The 15,838-nt window shown below is 47.7% G+C and overlaps 1 protein-coding gene across 1 annotated transcript in view; it reads right to left on the bottom strand.

Moving 5' to 3' along the window:
• EXOC4 (exocyst complex component 4) overlaps window positions 1-15,838 on the bottom strand; it is a 471,090-nt gene that overhangs the window by 302,955 nt on the left and 152,297 nt on the right. The window contains exon 9 of the mRNA XM_056846731.1: window positions 9,109-9,197. Within this exon, the coding sequence (XP_056702709.1) occupies window positions 9,109-9,197 (89 nt within the window). The remainder of the gene's footprint in view (window positions 1-9,108; window positions 9,198-15,838) is intronic.

Genomic DNA, 15,838 nt, shown 5'->3' with positions numbered 1-15,838 from the left:
TAGCCATGGATAGCCCTGACCTCCGTAAGAACATAAGGAAAGCCCTGCTGGATCAGACCAAGGCCCATCGAGTCCAGGAGTCTGTTCACACGGGCCAACCGGGGGCCTCTAGGAAGCCCACAAACAAGACGACTACAGCAGCATTTCATGGCACCTAAAGTAAAATAAAGCTAGTGCATCTCTATCTTACTTGCTTTAACAACATTTTTGTCATCTTCATTTTTACAGCAGAGTAGAAGAAGAAGAGTTGATTTTTATACCCCAGTGTTCTCTCCCTTTTAAGGAGAATCGAACTGGCTTACAATCGCCTTCCCTTCCTCTCCCCACAACAGACAACTTGTGAGGTAGGTGGGGCTGAGAGAACTGTGACTACCCCAAGGTCACCCGGCAGGTTTCATGGGGAGGAGTGGGGAAATCAACCCGGTTCACCAGATGAGAGTCCACTGCTCATGTGGAAGAGCGGGGAATCAAACCTGTTTCTCCAGATTAGAGTCCACCGCTCCTAACCACTATGCTACACTGTACACCGGCTGTGTTGCGCAGGGGGTGGTCCGTTACCTGTCCCCCTCCTAACACTCTCTGTTGGAGACTGCCTTCTTCAGATCCCTTTGTTTTCCTTCTGTCCTCTCCCCTTGCTAAACTGAGGTGGGAGAGGTCGGAAAAAGAAGCCTTTTGAAATAGATAAGAGATAAACAAAAGCCATGCTGTTCCTCAGTGTAGGCAGAGCTGAAATTGACTGTCTCCTCTTACCGGGGGGGGGGGGGGGGGTCTCGGCTTCCTGTGGGCACAGCCCCGCCCCTTGATGGGAAAAGGCGGGGCTCGCCTATCCAAAGATGTCCTCTTCCACTGAGATTTCATTGCAATCTCTGCAGCAGAAGAAAGGAGAAATTGTCTTAAACCACAGACCCCTCCCCTGCTCCCCCCTTTTCTTTTGCTGTCAAGTTATCTGACCTCTGTTTGATAATCTCGTCTCCCGAAAATCAAAATACTGGAAATTTAAGCTTCCCAGAGTGTTAATTGTGACCCTGCTCCATTCCTAATCAAAAAATTGGATGTTTTGCATGAAAATGCTGCTCTAATTAATTCTCAGCCATAAAGCGCCCTGGTTTTAATAACCCCTTCTTGATTGGATAGCCTTTGAAGAGACAGTTGCCGCTAATCCGCTAACTAGAAAAAAACCCACGCAGAGGAAATAATAAGTGGGCTTAGAAGGTCTGAACGAGATGATTGCATTAGCTCTGTCAACGTGAAGAGGAGCGATCCCTCTGCCCCTACGGCAAATAAAACTCTGGTTTGAACGCCAAGGGGCCGCGAATGCGCCCGAGAGGCTAATGCACCCGGGAATGCGTCTTGTTGCAACGTTTTGTGGGATGGGAGTGACTCTTTGTTTCAAATTGCCTCGCCGTTGCGGGGGTCCGATTGAAACACGGGGTGTTCAGCTGTCATTGCCCCCCCCCCTTCAAAATGAGACTAGACCAGAGCGGTACCTTTCCTCCCCCATCGCCTTCAAAGGACAGTGCATTATAGCAAGCAACTCTAAGAGGTGCTGTGTTGAATTTTCATTACTCCAAACGTCAAGATCGATTTGTGTCGGTGGAGAACAGGGATGGTCTGCTCCAGCAGCCTTTTTAAGGGGGTTAATTCCCACAGGAATAACTATGTACATATGACCACAATGCACTGGGGCCCTGTGGTTTCTGCAAAATCTTGTGTCACAACCTTCCCTGGACAGTAACATATCAGCCTTCAGGCATGTCTGTATCTTTTCAAATGTCCTTAGATGTATAAAGACTCCCAGGACGCAAAGTACTGCAATGAAAGGATCCACAGGAATTCTGTTTTTAGTGGGTTGTGTTTAAAAGCCAACTCTTCTTCAAAAACCAAATAGTGGAAGAAATCTGCAGGCTACTCTCTACTGCCACCACCCTCCATGATTCTTCGGATTTTCTCACTGCACGTATGAAGTTCCTTCATGGACTCTGTTGGCAACCTGAACCTTAAGCGCTGTGTCTATGGGGAAAACTATCTTCACATATTACGGCAGTGGTACTCAGTCCATGGGGCCATCAAGCCATGGCCAATTTATAGAGACCCCTCATGGGGGGTTTCAAAACAAGAGATGTTTGCAGGTGGTTTGCCATTGCCTGCCTCTGCGTAACAACCCTGGACTTCCTTGGTGGTCTGACCCTGCTTAGCTTCCAAGATCTCATGAGATCAAGGTAGCCTGGGCCATCCAGGCCAGGGGGGCTTTCGTAAATACCATCAACCAAAAGCGCCACATTTACTTCCATCATGGGCTTGAGGTCTGTACCTCATAGATGCTCATAGCTTACTCAAGATAGGAACCACCAGCCACCTTCAATGCCCACTGGGCAAGGGTTTTGCTCACCTTCCTGAAACATGGGACAGGCGCCACATTAGAGAAAAGTGCTCAGAACAGCCATAGGTGGGGCTTGTCAAAAGATGGTGAGGGGTCTAGAGACCAAGTCCTATGAAGAAATGTTGAAGGAGCTGGGTATGTTTAGCCTGAAGAGGAGAAGACTGAGAGGGGATATGATAACCATCTTCGTGGGTCCTGGCAGATCTCTAGCTCAGAAGGATCTAAGACTGGCAATACGCCCACCTCCCGCGGACAGGAATAGTCTATTCAAGGCGGATGTGAGTTTGTTTTGCCGAGAAAAGGAACCTTCCCCCCCCCCGCCCTTGCAGAAGAGTCATTAGCTATGGAGGTGCTAGGACCGCCCAAGGAACTGTGTTAACCCTTTCCCACCCGGGCCATGGAGAAACGTATTCCCTCTGTGTACGCCTGAGTACAAAGTCCACAATGCAGCATGGAATTCAGTGTGCACAGGCCTACTCAGAGATGTAAAATTTCCAGAAATTTTGAAACCATGGGGGAATTTTTTTTTTCTAAAAATGGGGGGGGGATTGAAATATGTTCAGCACTTACAGTGCATTCCTGAGGTGGGGGGCTGAAAGTGCTCTGGAGGAGGCGTGACCCCTCCGCCAGCGTAAGTGGGGGGAAAGCCCCATTCTATGGGGGAAAGCCCCATTTTCTGTTTTATACTTTCAAAAAGGCTTTTTTAAGCCTTGCGGCAGCTGGTGAACCTCAAGGAATTTCCTGTGGGACTTGGCAACCCTCTGACTGCAGAGCATCTCTCCAGGCTACGCTCAGCCCTGCACAATGCAGGAAATTCACAACTACCTCCCTCCAACTCCCCTTGGAAGGGGCCATAGAGGCCATCTAGTCCAATCTGCTACCTAATGCAGGATCAGCCTAGAGCAGGGGTGAGGAGCCTTTTTTCCACCAAGGGCCATTTGGATATTTATAGCATAATTCGCAGGCCATACAAAATTATCAACTTAAAAATTAGCTGACCAAACCCCAAGCAGCTCCAGATGACACCCCCCCACGCGGGCAAGCAGGCAGGCATCCAACCAATGGCACAGGATGGTCTGTTGCACCAGTCAGGCATAGCCGTCCAGCTGCATGCCGGAGTTGCTCCTGCTCCGCATGGTTGGGGCTGGATTCTACAGTCGGCTCCTGCTACCTCCACCTGCAGGGATGAAATGAGGACACACTGGCTAAGAACTCCCCCCCCAGCACGCATTCTGGCCCTGCCCCCTTTAACCCCTGCATTGTCATCACTTCTGCCCCCAGCCCTCTTGTAGTACAGAGGGAACACGTTTCTCCATGGCCCAGGTGGGAAAGGGTTAACACAGTTTCTTGGACAGTCCTAGCAGCTCCATAGCTAACGACTCTTCTGCAAGGGGAGAAAAGATTCCTTTTCTCGGCAAAACAAACTCACATCTGCCTTGAATAGAGGCTATTCCTGTCCACGGGAGGGGGCGGATCACCAGTCTTAGATCCTTCTAAGCTAGAGATCTGCCAAGACCCACGAATGGCCAGACCAAATGATTTCACGGGCCTTAAATGCTCCCTGGGCCTGACGTTCCCCACCCCTGGCCTAGAGCATCCCTGATGGCAAACCTTTTAGAGACCAAGTGCCCAAACTGCAACCCAAAACCTACTTATTTATCGCAAAGTGCCAACAATGCAATTTAACCTGAATACTGAGGTTTCAGTTTAGAAAAAACAACTCATACATTAACATCTTTTGTCTTAAAAGAAAAACACAATAACAGACCTTTCAATGATACAAACAGCTTTTTATTGAAAGGTAAAAGTTTGCATTTGGCATACTTTTGAACAATTAATGTGATTTTTGCTGTTGTATGCATGCTGATAATTTGTCTAACCTTGGCTCAAACTCATACCCTCACGCCACATGTGAGCCGCCCGGCATGTGAGCCGCCCTGCCACATGTGACAGGGGAGGGAGGAAGAGCTCCCATTGGGCTGCTGGACAGAGGGGCGGGTGATGTGAGAAATGCCCTCAGGAGCGCGTGGAGAGGAGAGGGGAGCAGCCCGGCCCCATGTCCCTCTGGCTTTCTAGTAACGAACTCAGGCGAACTCTGTGCTGGGGCGACAGCGCCCGTGCCCACAGAGAGAGCTCTGAGTGCCCCCTCTGGCATACGTGCCATAGGGTCGCCACCACTGTCCTAGAGTGACAGCTGCTGCCACCACCTGAACGCTAACTGCTACCAGCCCTGGGAAAAACGAGAGGGCAGCGGCGGTTTCCCCGAAGTGCCCCACGCCCACCCCTCAAGTCACTTTGATCTTGAGCTCTGTGACATCACCAGAATTGGCAGGGGGCATCTGTAGCGACAGTAATTAAATCCAACAGCCTCTGCTATGCATAGGGCACGTCATTGATTGCAAGAAGGGTGACGGCTCCGCGGTGCGACTTTTTTGAAGACCCTGCCGCTCTGCGGAATTAGCTGTACTATTAGTGTAATGAATACGGAAGCTATTAGAGATCTGATGGCAAATTCACATGAATAAATACCGGGGGGGGGGAAGAGCTCAAAACAACCCATGCGCACACCCTGGTATCACAAAAGCCCTTTTTTTATCAAGGAAAGCTAAGATCTCACCTCTGCTTATTATGATGATGCTTTAATTGCAGCTTGTTTAATATCTTAACACGCACACCTAACCACAGAGAAGTCTAATTGCATTTAGTCTCATTCATCCCTGGCTGCCCTCAACTCTTTCATTCCTCTCCTGCGTCTTGTTTAAACACACACACACATACATTTTGATCTGCTAGCTTCCTAGGGCAGGAACTTGCCTAGGGCAGGGAAAGCCAGCGTGGTGTAGTGGTTAAAGCAGTGGTTTGGAGCGGCGGACTCTAATCTGCAGGACCGGGTTTGATTCCCCGCTCCTCCACATGAGCGGAGGAAGCTAATCTGATGAACCAGGTTGGTTTCCCCACCCCTCCACATGAAGCCTGCTGGGTGACCTTGGGCTAATCACAGCTCTGTTAGAGCTCTCTCAGCCCACCTACCTCACAGGGAGTCTGTTGTGGAGAGGGGAGGGGAAGGGACGGTGATTGTAAGCTTGTAACCACCCCTCTTATCATCAATAAAGACTCCTATGGTGACATGGGACCTTAAAGACTGAAACCCCCAACTCTGTCTCACTTCTATCCCACTGTTATCCCAACCTTCCTCCAGAGCACCAAATGTGATTCTCCATTCCCCACTTTATCCTCCTAACAACCCAGACAGCCCAAAAGAGTGACTAGCCCAACGTCAACCGATGAGTTTCATAACTGAGTCGGGTCTCCGAAAGCCTAACTACTACTGCTCTATATCAAATAAGCTCCCATGGGAGGCGGTGGGCTCTCCTTCTTTGGAGGTTTTTAAGCAGAGGCTAGATAGCCATCGGAAAGCAAGGCTGATTCCGTGTACTCAGGCAGATCATGAGAGGGAGGGCAGAAAAGGATGATCATGAGAGGGAGGGCAGAAAAGGAAAGGATGATCACGAGAGGGAGGGCAGGAAACAATGAGTCAGTGCTCGGCCCCCGGGGCCCTTTCTTACATGCCCAGGGTAATGTCTGGGTTTTTTTTAAGTTTATTATAGCCGTACAATGTATACACTAAAACACTAAAATGGGTACTTACAATCAACACACACACGGCAGTAAATGAAAAAGCACCCCAAAAAATCCCCTTTATATTACCATGGCAGTTTTGAACTTACTTTTAGGACAGATCTACATTTCACTGCCCTTCCTACTATAGCAGAACCTCCTCGTCTCCTTTGGAGGAATCCTAAAAAAAGCTCAAAGGCTCAGATCACATAAGGCGTTTTTGGGCCATAAATACATGTAAAGGCCGAGACAAAAGTTTTAGATGTTGCAATTAATTCCATACATGAAACAACTAAGTAATAAAAAATGTACAAATTGCTACTATCACATTTGTTTGCATGCAAGTTTGTTAAAACATTTGTTGCCCAGGATAATGTTGATCACCACTTTGGGGTCAGGAAGAAATTTTTCTCCAGGCCATATTGGCCAGGGATCCTGAAGGGTTTTTTTTTTTTTTTTTTTTTTTGCCTTCCTCTGTCTAGACATTAGGAAGAATTTTCTAAAACAGAGCGGTTCCTCAGTGGAACAGGCTTCCTCAAAAGGTGGTAAGCTCTCTTTCTTTGGAAGTTTTTAAGCAGAGGTTAGATGGCCATCTGTCAGCAATGCTGATTCTATGGCCTTAGGCAGTTGATGAGAGGGAAGGCATCTTGGCCATCTTCTGGGCATGGAGTAGGAATCACTGGGGGAGTTGGGGGGAGGTCGTTGTGAATTTCCTGCATTGTGCAGGGGGTTGGACTAGTTGGTCCTTGGGGTTCCTTCTAGCTCTATGTTTCCATGTTTTATAGCCCTTCAGAAGCTCTTTGCAACACCAGATGGCAGCGGAAAGGAATGCTCACTGCCTTGCTTGATGCAGGCCACCCACTCGTACCACGGAATGCCAACAATTGCCTTCGCTTTTCACAGCCCCTATCCTCAATACAGATCTCCCATGATTGCCAAACACCTGAGTAATTTTTTTCCCTCTCCCTCTTTCATTGGCCTCTTCTTCCCTATCTCTTCTTCAACCCCCCACTCTACCTTTTTGCAGGACAAAGATTCCCACTTGCCAGACCCAAAATTTTCTCTCAACACTGTACAAACACTCCACCCTGGCTATAGACTTGAACATGTACATAATCTTAAGCAAAATTCAAATGAAACTGTGACAAACATTTGACACTCTGGGCTTATGGTATGCTTCCAGGAAGGCTCTTGGCAGCAAACAAGCTGTTCAGTTCCAGGATTAAAGAAACAGCCTCTTCCCCCAACAAAAACATGCCATTCATATTCCTGAGGGGAAAATAGGGATCAGCCACTTAACTATACAAGGACTGCAAGCGACGAGCATTTTTTTTTTTGGTCACATCAGAACTTCCACTCAGTTCCGGAAATACCCTGAATTCACAATGGCTAAGAAAAAAAAAGCTTAAGCTCTAAATTGCCAAAAATAAAAAATTACTCAGAAAGCAAGCTGTTAACAATTACAAAATAAGATCTTAAATGAGGATTGGTCCTTAGTGTTTAAGGACGCAAATCATAAATGTTCACCTCGCTTCTTCCAGATACCCTTCAACAGAACTTTCTCCTTGCCAGACTATTTCCGCTGGTTAGAAATTCATAAGTTCAGACAAGCTTTCTTATTGGCGAGATGCAATGCCTTAGACTCAGCTGAGACACAAGGGCAATGCAATAAAATTATTGCAGAAGAACGAAAATGGCCATTTTGTCCAGATCAAATACACTCCCTAGCCCACATCGTTTTAGCATGGCCACAAAGTAACATTGCACGAAATAAATATAACACTCCCTGGATAAAACAGCTAAAGACACTCATTTCCCCTTTTTAAAGTGTGAAGTGGTTGATGGATAGCCAATGGCTGTTAAATCTAGGGAATTTGAAAAAAATGGGGGGGGGGAGACAGATGGATGTCATATTTCAAAGTCTGGCTTTTCCTTGAATGTAACTTTCAAAAGACTTCTGTGTCAAAGTCTTCCTTACAGGTGACGGGTTGCTGAAGTGTGAATCCTCACCCCACAGGATAACGCTACCACCAGTCAGCTTTTTACTAACCCTCTAGCTAGAGACCAAGGGACTAAGTCTCTGGCCCATCCAGGTCTAAGATCAAGAAGCAAGTTAGGACAAATACAAGATGAGTTCCAGAAAACAGTTATTCTGGTAGCTGCAGCCAATACGGGTTAAGTACTGTATTCAGACTGAAACCCCAAAATTGAAGAACGCCACAAAATTAAAGTGATTTATTAAAAGGATGTGCAGGAATATACAATATAAGAACAGTGAACAGTGAGGATAAAATAATAATAAACTAGATATCTAAGCTAAGCAGGATACAGATGTTATCCAGCAAGACTGAGTCCAACTGAGTTGCAAAGTCTGAAGTCCAAAACGGGGCTCCGGCCAACACAGCCCACCCGGAATCAAGAAGTGTCCCAGAGTTAGACATCATTCAGACAAAGGGCAAAACTAGAATGAAAGATCTTTCCTTCAACTTAGTTGACCAATCAGATGCATGGCCAGCAACGTAACTTGACCAATTGGGTATGTTGCTACCCAGGGAACCCCACGAATCAGGTGAGTTCCCTCAATGAGACCATAGAATCTGCAGTTGTATAGGGCTCAGTCAAGCAGGCACTTTTCCCTACCCATGGGTCCTTGCACTAATGAGATGGAATGCGTAAGCCAAACTCCCTCCCAAATTGTTCGGCCTTGAAACTGCCAGGCCTAATGGTCTGAGCGGCACCTCCCATCCTCCCTTATCTCACTCTTTGAAGCTCAAGTCACCTTCGGGAGTCCCCAGAGAGAGAAACTTCCATGATTTCTGCTAGGCCTCAGCCTGAACCAATGTTTCAGAATTGACAAGAGACTGCTAGGCACGCTAGCCTCTCGAGAGTCACATGTCAAGGCACAATGCACAATGCGGCGCCGCTTCTGCCTAGCGAGTTACCCACGTTCAGAGAGCACGACCCAAGTTTCATTGCAGGATCCAACCAATGTGCAGTTTGGGGTCGATTCCCCTTCTTCGGAGTTCATGGCCTCCGGGGGGGGCAACACAGAAAACAGTAAACGCCCCCAAAGCAGGTTCATTCGAAATGCTTTATTGTGTTTGGCCTACCTTGAAGTTCTCCACTCCTGCTGTACAGCTCCCGCCTCTGCTCTCTCAGATAAGCACTCATGCTAATGGCATGAGAAGATGACTCAAATCTAATGGAGGAAGAGAAAAACCGCACATCAATAAAACCGCTGCGCAAGAGCCTTTGAGGCCAGAGTCAAGGACTGCCCCAACAGTCAGTACATATTGCCAATAAGCTCTTGCAAGGAAAAGCAGCCATTAATATTGACCTTCCAAAGCCGACATTGCACTGCCTTGAACCTCCAGCAAAAATCCTGCTCCTCTCTCCTCTGGATTTTTCCTCTGGTTTATTATTTTGCACAGTCGTACTGTTAAGATTCAGAGCATGAAGTTGGCTGTGACTTGGCAACGCTTTCTACCGCCACCAATGTAAGTTACGATGCAGATTTCATTCTTGGTTTTGGATTCTGCGTGGACCAATATGGGATGTACAACTTTCCCCCCGGTGACACCCTCACATAGTCAGTGGCAGACTGGGTCTAAAAATACTGGTTGGCAGGGGACAAAGGGGGCCCACCCACAACCAATGGGAGCTGGAGAGGGGAGTGGGTTGCGGCTAGGGAGAGGGATATCAGGAGACCCTGGGAACCGGGTAAGGTGAGCTGAGAGGACTACCCTTTCTGCTCCCCATTATTGCAATAAAGGATTTTGCTTCCAAACAACTAAGGTGTGCCTCTCGTCTGTTTAGGGTCCTGACGGTTTCTGGGAACCCTTAAGCATGCCCCTTTTAGAGGTGACTTCATTTTTCTAACAAGGCTATCATTTAATTTTTAAGAGAAATAAATAAAATTTTCAAAAAATACATAAGCGGAAAAAAGGTACAATTAAAATTTTAGGTGCATACAGTAATAGTATTGGAACCTCTATAATATTTTCAAGCACTAAAAGGTCATTAACATTCTAAACATATTGCTTAATGTTTAAGGGGCCCCACTTCATCAGGGGCCCACAGGGCCCACTTGCCATTGGGCAAGCTGACCCCCTGGCCAGTCGGCCACTACACATAGTCCCTGGCTAAAGTTTCAGAGAGTGGCTGTGTTAGTCTGCAGTAAGATTCGAGTCCGGTCGCACCCTATAGACCAACCAGATTTTCAGGGTATAAGCTTTTGAGAGTCAAAAGTCTGATGAAGGGAGTTTTGACCCTCAAAAGCTTGTACCCCGAAAATCTTGTTGATTTCTAAGGTGCTACTGGGCTCGAATCTAACAGTTCCCTGGCTAAACAAATGGCATCACTATTTTTTTACATTAATCGCATGACTATTTTTAAAAGAATCTGGACTCTCAGTTGTGCCAAAGGATGAAGCACTTCCAATACTGTTTATGGCCCCAAGCATGGACAACAGCTGCTCCCTGGGGGGATGGACCCCTTCCATAAAAACATAAGGTCATGTTGGATCAGACCAAGGTCCATCAAGTGTTGCAGTCTGATCACACAGGCCTCTAGGAAGCCTACAAGCAAGATGACTGCAGCAGCGTTATTCTGCCTGTATTCCACAGCACCACATATAATAGGCATGCTCCTCTGATACTAGAGGGAATAGGTATGCATCATGACTAGTATTAATTTTGACTAGCAGCCATGAATAGCCCTCTCCTCCATGAACATGTCCACTCCGCTCTTAAAGCCTTCCAGGTTGGCAGCCATCACCACATCCTGGCCAGCATGGAATTTGCCTTTTTCACAGGATACCGCCATAGTAAAAATGCCATTTGTATACAGAAGAAGAAGAGGAGGAGGAGGAGGAAGAGGAAGAGGGAGAGGAAGAGGAGGAGGAGGAGGAGTTGGTTTTTATATGCCTTCTCTAGCATGTAAGGGAGAATTAAACTGGCTTACAATCACCTTCCCTTCCTCTCCCCACAACAGACACCCTGTGAGGTAAGTGGGGCTGAGAGAGCTGTGACTAGCCCAAGATCACCCAGCTGGCTTCATGTGTTGGAGTGGGGAAACAAATCCAGTTCACCAGATTAGCCTCCACTGCTCATGTGGAGGAGTGGGGAATCAAACCCGGTTCTCCAGATCAGACTCCACCACTCCAAACCACTGCTCTTAACCACCACACCATGCTGGCTCTGAGCGTGTGCCTCTGACTGCACTGCAAAAAGGCTCCGCCTCCTGTTTATTTTTTTGAAAGAGGACAAGTGAAGATGCAGAAATTCCACTGACAGGTGGGCAGCCCGCTAAACGGGATAAAAGGGTAGGGGGAGACAGCTACACCGTCTGGCAAGACGGAAGAAACAGCCCGACTTGAGGCAGCGTAAAAACGTCTACACCTTCTCAGGTGAATGAGAAATGCCATTTTCAACTGAGATCTCCCTACAGATACGGCGACAGCTGACAGGAGACAGATAACGCAGCTGGAGATCGCAGCGAGTGCGGCTGTCACCGTGGCGAGAGCGATGACGAGAGAATGAGCAGCAAGCGACATGTTCTTCTTATTAAGCAATTACGCCTCACTTCATTTTCATCAAAGGGAAGGGAGCGCACGGGGCTAGAACAGGGAAACCATCAACACGCCGAGCGACAGAGGATGGGAGTCACCGTAGGGACAGCGAGGACAGCGACAAATCCGCAACTTCCAGGCAGTTCAGCGAGGGACCAGGAGGGCAGGGAGTTGCTCCTGTTGGCAGCAGAAGATAAGACTCGCAATAATAGGTTTAAATTTTGGGAGGAAAGGTACCGGCTGGATATTAGGAAAAGATTTTTTACAGTAAAAGTTGTTCAACAGTAGAGGCTACCTAGGGAGGTGGTGAGCTCCCCCTCTGTGTCAAGCATCAGCTGGATGAACACTTGTCAGGAATGCTCTAGGCTGATCCTGCACTGAGCAGGGGGTTGGACTAGATGGCCTGTATGGCCCCTTCCATGATTCTATGAAATTCAAAGGTCCCCATATTTAGCGCTCTTTCCTCTGATGCAGAGAAGGAAGTGGCAACTGGTTTTCCATGTTGGTGGGGGGCGGGGGAAGTGCTGTTAAGTCACAGCCAACTCATGACAACCCCAAAGGGTTTTCAAAGCAAGAGATGAGCAGAGGTGGTTTGCCATTGCCCGCCTCTGCATAGTGGCCCTAGACTTCCTTGGTGGTCTCCCGTCTAAGTACTAACCAGGGCTGACTCTGCTTAGCTTCCGAGATCTGATGAGATCGGGCTAGCCTGGGCCATCCTGGTCTGGGTTATTTGGCACATTTGTCTCTCTCGCGAACACCATTTCTTTCAAAGAAGCATCTAAGTAGATGGCAGGTGCCTCCAACTATGGAGAATGACACTGAATCTGCTTTGCCAATTGAGGAGTGGAGTGGAAAGGGAGCCAGGAACCTGCTCATCATTCATTCTCACTGACCAACTCATGCGGAGGGGCCATGGATCAGTGGAAGAGCGTCTGCTTGGCATGCAGAAGGTCTCAGGCTCAATCCCTGGCATCTCCAGATAAAGGGACTAGGCAAGTAGGTGATGTGAAAGACCTCTACCTGAGACCCTGGAGAACCGCTGCTGGTCTGAGTAGAAAATGCTGACTTTGATGGACCAAAGGTCTGATTCAGTATAAGACAGCTTCATGTGTTCAAGCGACCACATCCTATGATGACTGTATGCATGGCCTTTCAAAAAGCACTGAGAGAGAACATCCTAAAAGACACCGACTGATTTGTTTGAATGCCTATTCAGACGGTTGTGGACTCTCAGGAAAAGAACACATGAATACATGAGGCTGCCTTCTACAAAAACAGATCCTTGGTCCATCAAGGTCAGTATTTTCTACTTAGATTGGAAGTGGCTCTTCAGGGTCTCAGACAGAGGTCCTTCACATCACCTACTGCCAGATCTTTTATCTGAAGATGCCGGGGATTGAACCTGGGACCTTCTGCATGCCAAGCAGATGCTCTACCACTGAGCCACAGCCAAGGAGAGAATCTGGAGATCATTATTTCCTTTTACTATAGTAAAAGTGGGCGTCAGGTCAATCACAACAACATCAAGCCACCCACAGACAAGGGTAGAGGGTTTCTACACAAACAGGGGGGCTTCCCAACATGCAGAAAATTATTACTCTGTACTTTAACAAGAAAACGGAGGGAAGGAAAGGGAAAGAAAATTGCCTCATGAGGACTAGGCATGCTCCAGGAAGCACAGAGTAGAGCAGTGATACTCAGTGGCTTGGGAGCTATATGTGGCTCTTTGAAATGTCCTCTTGCCGCTCTTCTGGGCCCTGGGCCCTAATGGGGCACCCACCCCATGGTTTGGAAAAGTGAGCAAGGCAGTTGGTCTGCAGGGCTTGCCGTTGGCTTTGAAACAACCGCTCCTGCAGGGAATAGGAGAGGGGCATTCTGTGAGCTGCAGGCCCCATGCCAAAGTTGGAAGGAAAGGAGGCTGTCAGGAGGAGAGCAAGCTGGCCACAGAGAAGACAGGATAGTTAAACTGTGCAACTCCCTGTCCCAGATGTGGTGATGGCTGCCAACCTGGAAGGCTTTAAGAGGGGAGTGGACATGTTCATGGAGGAGAGGGCAATCCATGGCTACTAGTCAAAACGAATACTAGTCATGATGCATACCTATTCTCTCCAGAATCCAAAGAGCATGCATATTATATTATGTGCTTTGGAACACAGGCAGGCTAATGCTACTGCAGTCATCCTGTTTGTGGGCTTCCAGGAGGCACCTGGTTGGCCACTGTGTGAACACACTGCTAGACTTGATGGACCTTGGTCTGATCCAGCAGGGCCTTTCCTATGTTCTTAGGATACAACCACCAGAGCGCCCACCCACACAAACAGCAAGCTGACCACAGTGAAAAAGTGGTGGATTTGTTCCTTTTTCTCCACAACCAGCTCACTTTTTGCCAGGAGGCTTGGCGGTCTCATCCTCTCACACCAGCTGCTGTTCCTCATGCGGAGGAGAGAGTGAGCAGGAAGAGAGGGAAGCCCTTCCCTCACTTGAGAGGCACAGGGCAGTTAAGGGTCAACGGTGGTGGCGAGAGACAAGGCCTACATGCTCAGAAGTAATCTGGCAATTAAAAAGATTGTGCAGCTTGAGTCGAGTGTTGCGCTTGCCTGTAAGGGTTGTTCATCAGGCGGTCTTCTGTGCAGGCACACATGGGAACTGTACAAGTGCAGGCCTGCGCATGCGCAGTTCCCATGTGGGACTGCACAGAAGCCACGACGTGAACAACCAGTTTTTCCGTGTATGGGCTTTCAAGGGTCAAAGCTGATACCCTGAAATGGTCTCTAAGGAGCTACTGGACTCGAATCTAGCTGTTTTATGGCAGAGCAACACGGCTCCCCTCCGAAACAAAAAACGTTACAGTTATATGTTAAATATTAATATTTATATTATTGTATGTGTGCTCAGTGAAATGGTGTGCAGAGCACACAATAGTCGTGTATCTCTTTTGGTGGAGGATAACTGCAAATGTGGCTCGTTGAGAATGCGTACCCCTGGAGAACAAATGGCAATAGTCGGTTGAAAGGGAAAACCCAGAGGGAATCTGTCATTATTGATTCCCTTAAAGCTTATAGCACCCTGGAGGAGAAAATTTGGAGGGGGACACTTCCAAATCATTCCTCTCTTTCCCCCGCCCCCAAGTAATTCCTCATAGGCCTCCAGCTTTTCCCCTCTGACAAATGTCATGGTCAAATCCCTACTATAAGGGCAGCAAAAGGGGCCCATCCACAGAGAAGATCAGGATTTCTGCATACCGGCGGGGACGGGGGGGGGGGGGATTCTGTAGAGAAGCAAATCTGAGAAAAATTAAAAAGGAACACACCCCACAGCAAACTGAGCCTCCTCTTTGCCTTCAGAAAGAGGACAGAAGTTGGAAGCCAGTTAAATAAAAAAAATAAAACAGAGGGAGACTGGGGTTTCAGCAGGCCAATTTCTTTTGATGCTTACAGTATCCAGAGGAGGAGATTTGGTCGGGGGTTTTTCCCCCCAACTGTTCATCTTCCCCTCCTTCTGCAGTCATTTCCTCACCAGCCCCCAGAACATACATATACACAGAAGAATGTAATTTTAGTCCCTGTCTCTTTCAGTACTACTATCTCTGCAGCGCTGAAGCCGGCATGAACAAAACTGACTTCAGAGGGAACTGGAAATGGTTTCTTGGGAGACTGAAACAGGCAGGCATGAGGCAAAGTTAGGTGTTCTACATGGATCTGGATTTACTTACCAGCTGCCTGTATTTTGTTACAGCAAAGCTGACGGGTTGCCGACATTAGATTCATGTAACCCCTGTGGTTTGAGAGTTCAGATTGGTTAAACCCACCGGGATTTAATTCTTAGAGACTTATAACAGAGGAGTGTAGAAGTCACCTGTTCTAGCAGCAACTATTACATATCTGAACAGATTTAATTTACAATGAACCAGAAACTGCACCATTTGAAAATTTGGTTTGGGAGGAGGAGGAGGAGAAGAAGAAGAATAACAACAACTACTACTACCACTACTACAAGAAGAAGAACAAGAAGAAGAGTTGGTTTTCATATGCCTTCTTTCTCTATTTGAAGAAGAAGAGTTGGTTTTTATATGCCGACTTTCTCTACTACCTAAGGCAGAATCGAACCGGCTTACAATAACCTTCCCTTCCCCTCCCACAACAGACACCCTGTGAGGTAGGTGGAGCTGAGAGAGCTCTTAATAGAACTGTGACTGGCCCAAGGTCACCCAGCTGGCTTCACGTGCAGGAGTGGGGAAACCAACCCGGTTCACCAGATTAGCGTCCACTGCT

Source organism: Euleptes europaea, chromosome 3 (assembly GCF_029931775.1).
Source record: "Euleptes europaea isolate rEulEur1 chromosome 3, rEulEur1.hap1, whole genome shotgun sequence".
Classification (NCBI taxonomy): Eukaryota; Metazoa; Chordata; class Lepidosauria; order Squamata; family Sphaerodactylidae; genus Euleptes; species Euleptes europaea.
The sequence above is the reverse complement of the archived record's forward strand: the minus strand, read 5'-3'. Positions and strand labels throughout refer to the sequence as shown.